General features: G+C 35.7%; 2 protein-coding genes and 1 pseudogene across 2 annotated transcripts; 2 read left to right on the top strand and 1 right to left on the bottom strand.

Annotated features, from left to right (window-relative positions):
* The first annotated feature begins 3,593 nt into the window (after nt 1–3,593).
* Nucleotides 3,594–3,652, top strand: LOC143567761 (U6 spliceosomal RNA; annotated as a pseudogene).
* A 218-nt stretch (nt 3,653–3,870) lies between these two features.
* LOC143567757 (VQ motif-containing protein 25-like) lies at nt 3,871–4,953 on the bottom strand. The gene has a single exon (XM_077054084.1). It carries the CDS (start codon nt 4,580–4,582, stop codon nt 4,082–4,084), a length of 501 nt encoding a protein of 166 aa, XP_076910199.1. The 5' UTR covers nt 4,583–4,953; the 3' UTR covers nt 3,871–4,081.
* Nucleotides 4,954–11,854: 6,901 nt separating this feature from the next.
* On the top strand, nt 11,855–12,490 carry LOC143567753 (uncharacterized). Its single transcript, XM_077054082.1, has one exon. The coding sequence runs from the start codon at nt 11,855–11,857 to the stop codon at nt 12,488–12,490; it is 636 nt and encodes a 211-aa protein (XP_076910197.1).
* The last annotated feature ends 965 nt before the right edge of the window (nt 12,491–13,455 follow it).

Raw genomic sequence — 13,455 nt, 5'->3', positions numbered from 1 at the left:
CGCCCCTTTTCGCCCAAAAATCGCCGGGGGGGGGGGGGTGGGGGGGCGGTGTTCGGCCCAAAATCGTCCCAGCCGGAGCCCCACTACACATGGCCTAATGGACATTTCCTGTAACACCCTTGGCAAACACAACATCGTTCCACTCTTAGGCTATCTCACATCGGCCGTGGATAAGAGAGATTCTTGGTTCATAAGTAAATGTTCTGCCTCTTCAATCACCAACGCGTTTTGGGCTTAGTTGGCTGTGGAGCACATGAAAACTCCACGGTTAAGCGCGCTTAGGTGGAAGTAGTACTAGGATGGGTGACCACCTGGGAAGTCTCTACCTGGGCAACCAAAAACAAAGCCGTGAGTTCCCGGATGGACAACCCATCGGGGGCAAAGCGGACAATATTGGTGGTACGAGAGGCCGGGATGTTACAAGTGATATCAGATCTACTCTTGTGCCGTTCGGGATGATGGGACATGCCTCATCGAGTACGATGAGTCCAAAGGGGGGTTGTTTGTAACACCCTTGGCAAACACAACATCGTCCCACTCTTAGGCTATCCCACATCGGCCGTGGACAAGAGAGATCCTTGGTTCATAAGTAAATGTCCCGCCTCTTCAATCACCAACGCGTTTTGGGCTTAGTTGGCTGTGGAGCACATGAAAACTCCACGGTTAAGCGCGCTTAGGTGGAAGTAGTACTAGGATGGGTGACCACCTGGGAAGTCTCTACCTGGGCAACCAAAAACAAAACCGTGAGTTCCCGTATAGACAACCCATCGGGGGCAAAGCGAACAATATTGGTGATACGAGAGGCCGGGATGTTACATTTCCCGGTAAAATGAACTCATCAACTTGTGATAATAAATATGAATATATTATAATAGAAGATATATAACATTCCAATATTTGATCATATACCAGCTATACAGCATATCATATATATTAAACAGTTGTGTTCTTGTGGAAGAAGAGAATATGCAGTAGAATCCCCAAAAGTAATGCCTAAACTTAATCTCAAATGGTCGTGGCCCTTGGGTCAACCTAAAAGTACAATCACATAAGTTATTGCAAACCATGATGTAGGGGACATATATACACTAAGCCTATGGAGCAGTTTAATTTATCTCATATTGCATCCAATATGAGATAATGAAGTCCAATTTACCTATAAATATGAAATTAGATCCAAAACATCTAGTAAAAATATGAAATTTATCTCTTTACATGAACGAAACACGACTCTACAATTTTTAGATATGCTCAAGCCAAGTCACGCGTATCTCCCTAATCTAGTGGGCAACACATATTTGGTGAACCACCATAAACTATTGGTTATTGTTTGGTAGTCCAACGTAAGCCAAATACTCTTTTCTATAAGGCTATGTGTGGTGAGGTGGCGTGATCAAGTGGCGGCCCTGCCACCTCATCCACAATTTCATAGCCAAACCACTACACGCACAAAATCAGGAAGAAGGTGCCAAACGGTGATGAGCTCCTTTGGGCGCTATACTATTGTGCCAAGTCAAAAAAGAGGATGCGTTCACTCTTTCACTAACATATGGACGCTCGCGCACGCACGCACACACACATACACACACATATATATAATTGTGTTTTTAGTTGAATTATGCCATGTTTTAGTGAAAATTTTCTGACGTGGCAGGACTTTTTGTTAAACCGCTACAAATGCCTAAATAGCAGTTTCGTACTTTAGTTCCAAGTTCCAACACAACCCAAGTACCCTTACCAGAGTTCACGATGTTTCCTCATGTACTCATCACTAAGAAACATATTAGTAAGTAAATATATATGTACGTAGATCTTATTATGTGTTAGAATGCTTCTGAACTTACCAAATAAAGTATCTTATGAAAAAGAAAGCCAACATTGTATGTATCCTATAATTAAGGTGTTATTTTCGAATTACTTGCACACATTTGTACCTCACAATCATATGATTCGAGAACCCCATAAATGTGAGAATCAAGTTCTCAATGATCAGCTCCTAATAACACGTACGCATTAAAATCTATTTCCCAACATCAAATTGGAAGATCACAGGCTTTAATTCTAAGTAAGTATGCATTTAGATCCACGAGGACAATCCTAGATTCCTAGCGACAACCATTTTCTTCATCACAAAAATGTAAGAAATCAGTGGATGTTTATCCATAAGAGCATTCTCAACTCATCCCTTAAAATTATGTGAGGAGAATTTGCAAATTATAAGGTAAGTTTGAGTATAAATGATAAGATGGAGAAAGAAAATGTAGTTACTTTTGCAAATTTGAGAAAACTTTGTTTGTCCTTATTTATTTTTTAATATTTGTCGAATTGTTTGTGAGTAGAGGAAGAAAAACTATAATGATAAAGGTATAAAAAATATTTTTTAATTAAAAAAAAATATATAATGTTTTTTAGTGTAATTATTAAGATAAGAATGAAGTATAGTGCTCTAGCTTCTTAGAAAGAAGCTATAAACTTTATTGAATTGTAAGTGTTCAAACAATTACAACAAAACCATTTATAAATGAGATTTATTGAATTCTGAATGTTGCAATTGCTAAAAAAAAAAACATTTATAAATGAGATTTCAAAATTTGGAAACTTCTCCAAATTTTCAAAATTACAAAACATTGGAACTAAAACCGATATTAAGTCGATTAAATTACGTTCATGATCAGTCAAATTAAAATGTTTCAGGCGAGAATCCAACCCACGATCACAACTGGGAAAACCCCTTAGCTTATCTCAGAACAACATCTTTCACGTGAGAATTTTAACCGACAACCTCTCATAAGGAAATATTATGGGATTGGATATTCTTTGTTATAAAAATTTTACAATAACTTTGTTATCGATAAGATTTTTTTGTACGATTACGATGATTTATATTATTCTTTATAATAAAGGCATTGACTTCTGTCGACTTTTCAATCATTTTTTAACTAACCGGCAATGATAGCTTAATTCAGTACTCCATTGTAAATAAAATAAGTTAATTAATTCCAATTCCAATTCCAATTCCAATTCCAATTCTAATAAAATAATTAGTTAAATATTATTCCAGGTAATACACAGAAAATTATAGGCGTTACATATGTCGACAATAGGAGAACCAAGACCTGCTAATATTAAGTTTAATGTGGGGACCAATTTATGTTGAAGGTCTGGACGTCTGGTCATAAAAAGTTGTAATTAATCAACATAACCAATATCGCATGAACTTGTTTTAATATGCTGATCAACCCATTCATGTGCACCAAGTGAAGATATCATAACTAGTGATTGTGTGAATCCGGCACTAGGAGGCGATGATCATTCACAACAAATGGCTGACAAATTGGCAGTAACTAACTCTGACACACATCCATTTTAATCACATTTGACTTGATCATAACAACCTTAAGATCAAATTTGACTTTAAATATCGAATTATGTCTATAAACGGTCATCTACCATTCTACCACCACATTATATCAAAATAACATCATCAAATCATAAAACAATTGATAAATTACTAGTATTATTTTTTATGTTGCTAGTACATTACTCATAAGAACTCTACATGGGAGGACAAGCACCATGACCGCACCCATGGTGTCCCTTCGGAGACATCCAATAAAATTGGAACGATACAAAGAAGATTAGTACGACCCCTAATCATTGACAACTCCTAACCCATGGTGCTTTGGAGAAAGTAACAAATATTGGAGCTTGATCATAACCCTACATACAAATATATAAGTACGAAAAGAAAATATCCTATTTTGATTTTGTAAGATTCACCCGGTTAGCATATATCCATCCACAAATTCACAAAGACTGACTTTAATTATACACATCTTGTTTGAATTAATTAAACTTCTTCAATCTGAAACGATCGATAAATTGCTGGCTCAAAATACCAGTTAACTATGATCGGTTGATCCAAAGGGTACATATATAGATTCAGTCAACTAACAAGTAACAACAAACAACACCAAACACAAATAATTAATCAAATCAATTAGCCATGAATCAAGACTAGATATAATTAATATTAATAAACCTAATTAAACCGGAAGAATTTCGGAAAGAAATTAATTAATTAGCTATAGGTAGGAAAATTAAGTGATCTTTCCCCAAACCCATACTCCAAATGAGAATTAACCAAAGTAGGTGTATCAAGATTTGGTATAACCGGTGCAAGCCCATGGTTATGCTGACTAAACTCTTGCATGAACCCATCAAGATCACCAAACCCACCCAAGAACCCGCCACCCGAATTCGCTCCCACCCATATCTCCTCCTCCCCTTTGATCTTCTCCCTCACCTCCAACCCCGTGGGCGAAAAATTCGATCTCTTGTGGGACTCTTTTCTTTTTTTCAGCTTCTTCTTTTCAGCCGGCTTCCCGGTGAGGCGTTGAACCAATTCCCGGAAATTGGCAACGTCGGTTTTGATGATCTCGGGTGCGAAGATGTGAATTATGCGAATCTTGGGCTTGATCTTGGAGATGATGCAAGAGTCTTTGTGCATGGAGAGTGGCTTTGTGGTTGAGGAGCATGTGTGTTTGATGTTATTGCTCATCATGTCTTCCATGGTACACATTTTGTGTGATTTTAGGGAGTGGTAGGAAGGTGGGGATGATGTTAGTTGTTTAGGGGAAGAATGTGTAGGGTTTTATAGGGTTTTCTTTTTTTAAAGAATATATTGGTGAATTGAGGGATTTGTTTAATGCAAGAAAAAAGGACAATTGGAAAGATTTAAAAGGCAAAACAAGCTGTATAGAGAGTGACCGGCAAACAAAATCCACAAGGACATTAATTATGTTATATCCTAATTCCTAAATGTATTTCTTTTTTTTTTATAAAGCTTATATATGTTATAAATAAATATTATTAATTATATATGTATATAAGAAAAGGGAAATGGTCCTTGGTAAATTGCATGTATGGCATCACTGAAGATTTTCTCCGTGTGGGAAACAGGATTTTTGAAGGTACATTAGCATCGCATTCCACAGTGTTTGTTACCATATATTATTATAATGTCCAAATTGACACTTTTCTCCTTCTACACTTTTTACTATTTGGTTAATTTTACATGTACATACATATAGATATTTTCCTTTAACACTTTTACTATGTATAATATATATTGACTAAAACACATGTTAATTCTACTAGATATTTAATCTTATAGGTCTTTTGTCTAACTGTAATATGCATATACATATATGTGCGTATATATATGTATATATTTTTCTATTGAAAAATTAAAGAGTTGAGGCATAAAATTTGAAGAAATAGTTAAGAGAATTTACTCTTTCAATTTTACTCTCTTTAATGAAGCAATAGTTAAGAGACAGAGATTACATAACATGAATATAGTCTATAACAGGCACTTAACTATATTCGAAACTAAATATCAAAAGTTAAGTATTTGATTTATAGTTAATCATGCAGAGGGTAATGTTGAAAAGAATGAGAGAAAAATAATTAATAAGGGATTGATTTAATAATATATAATTAAACGCTAAATTGAGCATAGTTGCCCACTTGCGTGTAAATAATAGAGAAAGACATTACTTGCTAATGTTATATTCAAATTTGGTTTGAAATTAAAACAACTTGTATATATTGTTTGGAAAAGAAAATATATGATTGATCACAATACATAATATACCCCAATAATGATAAAGGAACTTCTACATAAAAAATCGTTGGATAGTCTATATAAACAATAGTTTTTTTTTTAAATTTTTTTAGAGAATTTTGCACAAGGGAGTGTACAGTGTAGATTAGTTATGATAGATTAATAGGAACCAAATTCGATCAGTTTGAGATCCAAACGGTTCGGTTTGGATGGTTTACTGTTTAACTATTCATTCCGGTTTAAAATTTGAAACCGGTCATGTAAATTAAATCTGTTTGCATGGTATGTCGGTTTAAGTATTTCTATTATATACGTGAACCACATTTGTTATTTATCATTATCTAGACAAATTATCAGTTTTAACAAATGAAATAACAAAATATATATATTCAAATCATCAAAACCAAATATGTTAAACCGCTAAACCAGTAGATCAATCGGGCTATATAACCAGAATGCATTGATTTGTCATTCTTTAAAACGGTAGTTAAGTGGTTCGACCAATAACAATAATTATTTTGTCAAATCCGATTGAATCAAACAATGAACGCCCCATGACGTATTAGCAAATGAATAATCGACACCCTATGACGTAATAGCAAATGAATAATCGAATATCACAAGTTGCACCACATGTCTATCATGGGTTGCACTTCTTTAATAGGTTATTTTTAAAAGTTATTGTTATTATCAAAGTTTAGCAGTTATTAAACCTAATATAAAAATAATCTCATAATATTTGTCTTAACTGTATTTGAAAATGAAGCCAACTTGTGTTAGGCTGAGGGGTGTGGGGGGCGCGAGAGGGGGCGTGAGTGGGGGCGCCATCCAATAATATTGTGACGTGTGGCAGAGAAAGAAACTTGATAAGATGGGTATTGGTAGTGGTGATAGCGCCCCGGGGCATGGTGTGGAGGGGCGCGAGAGGGGGCGCGAGCGGTTTATTTTTTTATTTTTTTATAAATGTATTAAAAAAACGTATTATTAAAAAAACAAGTAATTATTTAAACAAACACACATTAATTAAAAAAACACATTAATATATAAAAAAAATTAAAGTACTAAAAAATTAAAAAAACACATTAATTAAAAAAAATTAAAAAAACACATTAACATTATTCTTATTCTTCGGCTTCGTCTTCTTCGATCAAAAGAACGTCTCCCTAACCTTTGTCCAAAAGACCTTGCTCTTTTGGTAGTCGGCTGCAAAATTATGTAAATAAATTTGTAAGCCATTTAACTTTTTTATTTAACTTTTTATTTACATCGGTTGTTCCGGTGCCGACCATAAATCGTCGTAAGGGTAATCTGAATCTAGGTTTGGGTACCAATTTCCAGACATGTTTTTAAAAAAAGGTTTCGAAGATAGGGTGATTTTGGGTTTTGGGTGTGGTGTGTGATATTCGTTTTGGTTGTAGTATGTGAGAATGGTTGTGTTTGATATGTATTGTGATATATGTATTGTGATATATATAGATGATTTTGTTTAAAAAAAAAAATATTTTTATTCATTATTAAAGCCTTCCAACGGCTCTTTCCCATTTCCCACAGCCACTCACGCGCGCGAGCCTCCTGGCGCCTGCCTCGTTTTCCGCTCTCGCGCCCCTCTCGCGCCCCTCTCGCGCCCCGGTGGTGTGGCTCTCGCGCCCCGGGGCGCTATCGAAGTCCCTCACGCGCCCTGACTAGCGCTCCGCACCCCTCAGCCTTAGACAAATGAATGATATGAAATAGCCGGACCGACGGTGTACGGTATCAAGTGGAGCTTTCCACACATCACAACAAACTTACAATCAAAATCTCCCAGCCTTCTAGGTATTTTAAATTCGACATATATGGTTTAAGACAACATTATATAATTTTTTATACATTATTGAATGATCTTTTTAACTGTTATATTTAATTTGGTTACGTAACTTAAACATTAAAAAATTGAAAAATTGGTTTTAAATAATCTAAACTATGCCCTATTGGTAAATATCAGTCCCAACTTTATACTTGTCTGATGACAGTACCAACTATTTGTGTATTTGTTTTTAACAGGCCGCGACTAAAGGATGTTAACTCCGTTAGTCTTTGTGTGACGTGGTCATCCCAGCTGTCAAAAATCATCTTACGTGGAACGTTACGTGGCGGCTGACTGTGTCCATCCCACCACTAAACCCATCATCTTCATCATATGATCTTCAACCTAACAAAAATCAACTCCACTCTTTACAACCCACAGCCACCACAATACCACCAATCCACCACCCCTGCAACCATCGCCGGAACCCCGACCACCACCATGCCCATCAACAGCAACCACCACTGGAACCCACAACCCCCCATCATTATCACCGACGGTGGAGATCCAAACAGATTTTGTCAGTCGTCCACTGTACTTACAACTTCCGATCATCTTCTCCGACCACCACCTGCAACTGGACATCTTCTCTCACCACCCATACGAATGAGCTCAACGGAAAATCATCTCTCACTTATGAGCTCTTCGGAACCTCAATCCCCAACTTGCCGGAGTTCTGCCCTAATCTTGTCGGAGTTCACAAAACCCAGATCCGTTCCAAACTTGATATTCTGAATGCTTGTATTTAGGGTTTGAGACAATGGTCCTTTAGTAAGCAGGGTAGCGGCGGTGGTGGCCCGCGTGAGTAGAGTGGCGGTGGTCGGTTTGAAGATCTGGGTTTTGGTTTGAAGATCTGGGTATGTTGAATGAAGTTGAAAGGTGTGTGGGTTTGAAGATATGGGTTTTGGTTTGACGATCTGGGTTTTTGGTTTTGGTTTGAAGATATGAGATTATAATTGCCATGTAAGCTACCACATAAGATATAATTTGACAACAAAGCGTGCCACGTAATCAAGTTTTTGCCAACTAGACATGCCACATAAGCATAAGACTAACGGAGTTAACATCCGTTAGTCGCGGCCCGTTAAAAACAAATACACAAATAGTTGGTACTTCCAGCAGACAAGTGTAAAGTTGGAACTGATATTTACCAATAGGGCATAGTTTGGATTATTTAAAACCAATATTCCTAAAAATTTGACATAATATTGAAGGTTTTGTAACATTTTTTACTTCCAAATCAATGATTAAGAAGACAAAAATACATTACATGTGTTGCATCTTTTCAAATGCATCGATTTTGTGATATGTTAGTTGGTTTCTTATACTTTAAGAACATGCTATGCGATCACCGTACTACATATCAATTATCATCCTATTTCTCATATGAATGGATAAGGTCATAAGGGAGAGTTTTTGTTTTTCTTATAAAAAAGGTTTGATATAAATTATTAATACAATAATTGTTTAATGTACATTAGGTACAATAATACTTATATTCATGAAATCGATCCACGAAATCATATTACAGGATCTCGAAATCGTCAATACATATCTAATTAATCATTGGTTCACTGAAATAAACAGTTTTGGATCGTTAATCGATCAATTTTTTACCTTTCTTCACGAATACCGTTTTTGAGCGTTTTAGGTTTTTGGCTGAGTGTTTTGAGCGTTTTAGTATTTTGCCTTTAAGCGTTTTTGTTTTTTGTCTTTAAGCGTGTCGCATACCTGTTGTGCATTAAGCAAGAGAAAAGATACAATACAATAATTGCTTAACATACATTAGGTACAAGAATACTTATATTCATGAAATCGATTCACGAAATCACATCACAAGATCTCGAAATCGTCAATACATATCCAATTAATCATTGGTTCACCGAAATAAACAGTTTTAGATCGTTAATCAATCAATTTTTTACCTTTCCTCATGAAAACCGTGTTTGAGCTTTTAGGTTTTTGGCTAAGCGTTTTAGTGTTTTTGCCTTTGAGCGTTTTTTTGTGCCTTTGAACGTGTCGTGTACCTGTCGTACGTTAAGAATTATTGTACAATAACATCACCCTAATTATTTATGAGTCTATGGCATATGATCAGTGAAATCCTATAACCTACAATGATTTTCCTAAAACTTGGGAAAACCAATGAAAGATAAAGGATATAGAAGTATCGATAACGTATGAGAGGGTTGATTCAGCGTCATTTGCATGCAGGGGCGGATCTACGGTTGAAACGGGTGGTTCCTCGGAACCACCCGAGTTTCGAAATAATAGTGTAATTATATATATAAAATAATAAAGGAACCACCATATAAATTAGAAAGGAACCACCTAATAAATATATAAGTTCCTTGTCCAGCTGGTAAGATCCTGATTTTGTAACCCGGAGGTCGCTAGGTCGATTCCCGTTTTTTTAACTTTTTTTTACTGATTTACCCTAACTGATGTTAGGGTTTTTTACTGTTTTTTACAAACACAAACACAACGCCTCTTTGCTCTCTTCACCCTTACCACTAGTTCAGCCCCTCACCAGTCAACACCGTCCACCACCGGCGTCGCACAGCCGCTGCCCCGCACAGCCACTCCGTCTCCGTCAGCCACTCAGCCCCTGACCAACGCCGTCCCCGTCCACCGTCCTCTATCAGCCACTATGCAGCCCGTTTTTGATCCCCCATCCCCGTCCTCCGGAGTCCGGCCATTGCCTATTGTTACTCGAAGTCTCGAATCCTCCCACTTTGAAGTTAATAATTGATTGTTATATGTCAGTTGTTCTTAATTGTTAAGTGTTAACTACTTAATTATTAAGTTATTTGTTAAATTTAGTTTTAGTTTGTTAGATTATTGGTTTTAAATTTGTTAGTTGTAATTGTTGATTTGTAGGTATTTTGAATATGAAGAGATATTATCAAAATGAACCATCGAACCTTGGATCATCATCTTCAAGTAGTAAACCATCAAAAATAAATTTGGATGATCTACCATGGGATCCTTCCGAAAGGCAACCAATTTTATCTTATCACCCAAGTCAAAAAGATGAAATTAGACGGGCATATCTACTTGGAGGTCCATGTCAACCAACCGGGCATGATTTTCCTCTAACAAATTTTAGTGGTAAATTATGACGCTTTATTGAGGAATGGTACACTAGTGAATTTGGAAATTGGTTGGAATATAGTGTCAAAGCGGATAAAGTGTATTGTTTGCATTGTTACTTGTTTAAGGAAAGTGGACAAAATGATGCATTTCTAAGTGAAGTATTGCGATGTTGGAATAGGTGTCGGGAGAAATTTAGCAATCATGTTGGTAAAATCAATAGTTTTCACAACAAAGCACGTAAAAAGGGGAAAGACTTACTTAACCAAGCTCAATCTATACCTGTGGCCATTGATAAAGAAACAGATATACATAAAAAACAATATAGAATCCGATTACATACTTACCAAAGCATTGTTGAATGGTTCATTAGCTTTTTGTGGTCATGATGAGTCTGAAGAATCTCTTAACAGGGGAAATTTTATTGAGTTCTTAAAAGTGTTTGGAGAACTAAGTGAAGAAATTGGTAATGTTATATTAGGTAATGCTCCTGGGAATAATCAAATGACGTCTCCATCAATCTAGAAAGAACTTTGTAATTGTTTTGCAGAATAAGTATTAAAGAGGATATTTGAAGAACTTGATGATGATGTCTTTTCTATATTAGTTGATGAATCGAGAGATATTTCTAAAAAAAAACAAATGACCGTGGTTTTAAGATATGTTGATAAATTAGGATTTGTGAATGAGCGATTTAGTGGCCTTGTTCATGTTATGGAAACAACCGCGTTATCTCTTAAAGCTGCAATTGATGAATTATTTGCTCGCCACAATTTGAGTATTGGTAGGGTAAGAGGCCAAGGATATGACGGTGCAAGCAACATGTCCGGTGAGTTTAATGGTTTGAAAGCTTCAATTTTGAAAGAAAATTCTTCAGCATATTATGTTCATTGCTTTGCTCACCAACTTCAACTTGTTGTTGTGGGCCTTACAACCAAACATTATGAGATTTACAGAATTTATAAAGAATTATCAAATTTAGTAAATGTTGTTGGTGGATCTTGTAAAAGAATAGATTTGTTAAGAGAAAGTCAAAAAAAAGTTTGGGATTGAATTCGGAAGTTGAAACCGGAAGTGGAAAGAATCAAGAATTGTCACTTGCAAGAGCTGGGGATACACGTTGGAGTTCTCATGAAAAAACAATTCTCTGTTTGCTTACTTTATATAGTAGTGTTATTGACGTCCTTGAATATATAGAAAAATCGGGAGAGTTTTCAAATCACCAAAATGAATCACGTGGGCTTCAAGAATTCATGAAAACTTTTAATTTTGTATTTTATTTACATTTGATGAAATACATCTTGGATGTTACTAACACATTATGTCAAGCACTTCAAAGAAAAGATCAAGATATGTTGAATGCAGTTAAGCGAGTTAAGTTAACTGAAGAAGGCCTAAAAAGATATCGACTTGAAGGTTTTGACTCACTTTTGGCAGATGTCACATCCTTTTGTGAAAAATATGAAATTGAAGTGGTTGATATGGAAGCCGAGTATGTTGACCCGAGATTTAAAAGAAAGAAGACCGGTATCACCAATCATCATCACTATGTGGTTAATAATTTCAACACGGTTCTCGATATGCAAATTCAAGAGCTTAGAAGCCGCTTTAATGAGGTAACCACTAAATTGCTTACTAATATGAGTTCTTTGAGCCCGTATTGTAATTTTAGTGCCTTTAGTAAAGTAAACTTCTTAAACTTGGCCGAGATGTATCCATGTGAGTTTGATATTGATGAAAAGGAGAAGATTGCATATGAACTTGGCCACTACATTACTAACGTGAAAGAAGATAAGCGGTTTGCCAACTTGAGTGGCTTAGGTGATCTTGCTAAAATAATGGTGAAAACAAGATTACACATTGATTATCCGTTAGTGTATAATAAAGTTATCATTAGTTTTGCCGGTTGCAATGACAAGTGTTGAAAGATGTTTTTCTTCAATGAAGAATGTGAAACGGATTTGCGTAATAGGATGGGTGATGAATACATGAACGATTCTTGCATTTGTTACATTGAAAGGGAATTCCCCCCAACAAGTTTCGATTGAAGAAGTAATGCAACGATTTCAAAAGATGAAGACTCGTAGGGAACAACTATAAGCATTTTTTTTAATTCGTAAAGACTATTATATTGATATTATGTGTTTTTTAATTTCTAATTACGGTGTCTCTTTTATTATTTTATCGTATTTTTATTATGTAATGAACTTTTCCCGAACCATCGAACCGACCCGGACCTCAAACCGACCCGGAATTTTATATAACCGACTTGGTGAAACTGAAACATATAAAAGTTGTGCACCACCCGAAAAAAATTCCTAGACCCGCCACTGTTTGGATGGACACTAAGGGGGTGTTTGGGATTGCTTATTTTCACCAACTTATAACTTATAAACTTTTTGAAAAGTAATAAAGTGTTTTGGATTGCTTATAGTGTGAGAGAAAAAGTTTCAAAAATTACACTTTTGTAACTTATTAACTTAATGAAAAAATATAAATAGACAAAATAAGGAATCTCAAACACCCCTAAATGATGACAGTACTATTAAGGCACCCATAATTAAGGGTGAAGAGAGTGGTTCTTTCATTCCAAATAATCCCAATCTATTTTTTAGTGTGTGATTGTAATTGGTTTAGAAAAATTAAATAAATAAACACACACCTCTCAATCCCATGCCCATGCCCATGCCCATGCCCATGCCCATGCCCATGCCCATGCCCATGCCCCTTTTTTTTGACTAACGCTTGTACCTAAAAAAACACATGAAAGCCCCTTTGTAATGATGTGGTGTAGCCCCGTTATATATGTTCTTAGAGCGTTCACATCTATTCCCCTTTCTACAAACCTAAAATTATATTGAAAATACTATATTTTCAATTAAATAGTTAT

Source organism: Bidens hawaiensis, unplaced genomic scaffold, assembly GCF_021521415.1.
Source record: "Bidens hawaiensis isolate Kalapana, Puna unplaced genomic scaffold, B.hawaiensis_p1.1 tig00023626_1, whole genome shotgun sequence".
In the NCBI taxonomy this organism is placed as follows: Eukaryota; Viridiplantae; Streptophyta; class Magnoliopsida; order Asterales; family Asteraceae; genus Bidens; species Bidens hawaiensis.
The sequence above is the reverse complement of the archived record's forward strand: the minus strand, read 5'-3'. Positions and strand labels throughout refer to the sequence as shown.

Bases quoted from the DNA above. Each gene is read 5' to 3' on its own strand.
- LOC143567757 (XM_077054084.1), bottom strand. From the start codon at position 4,582: ATGTGTACCATGGAAGACATGATGAGCAATAACATCAAACACACATGC.
- LOC143567753 (XM_077054082.1), top strand. From the start codon at position 11,855: ATGAAATACATCTTGGATGTTACTAACACATTATGTCAAGCACTTCAA.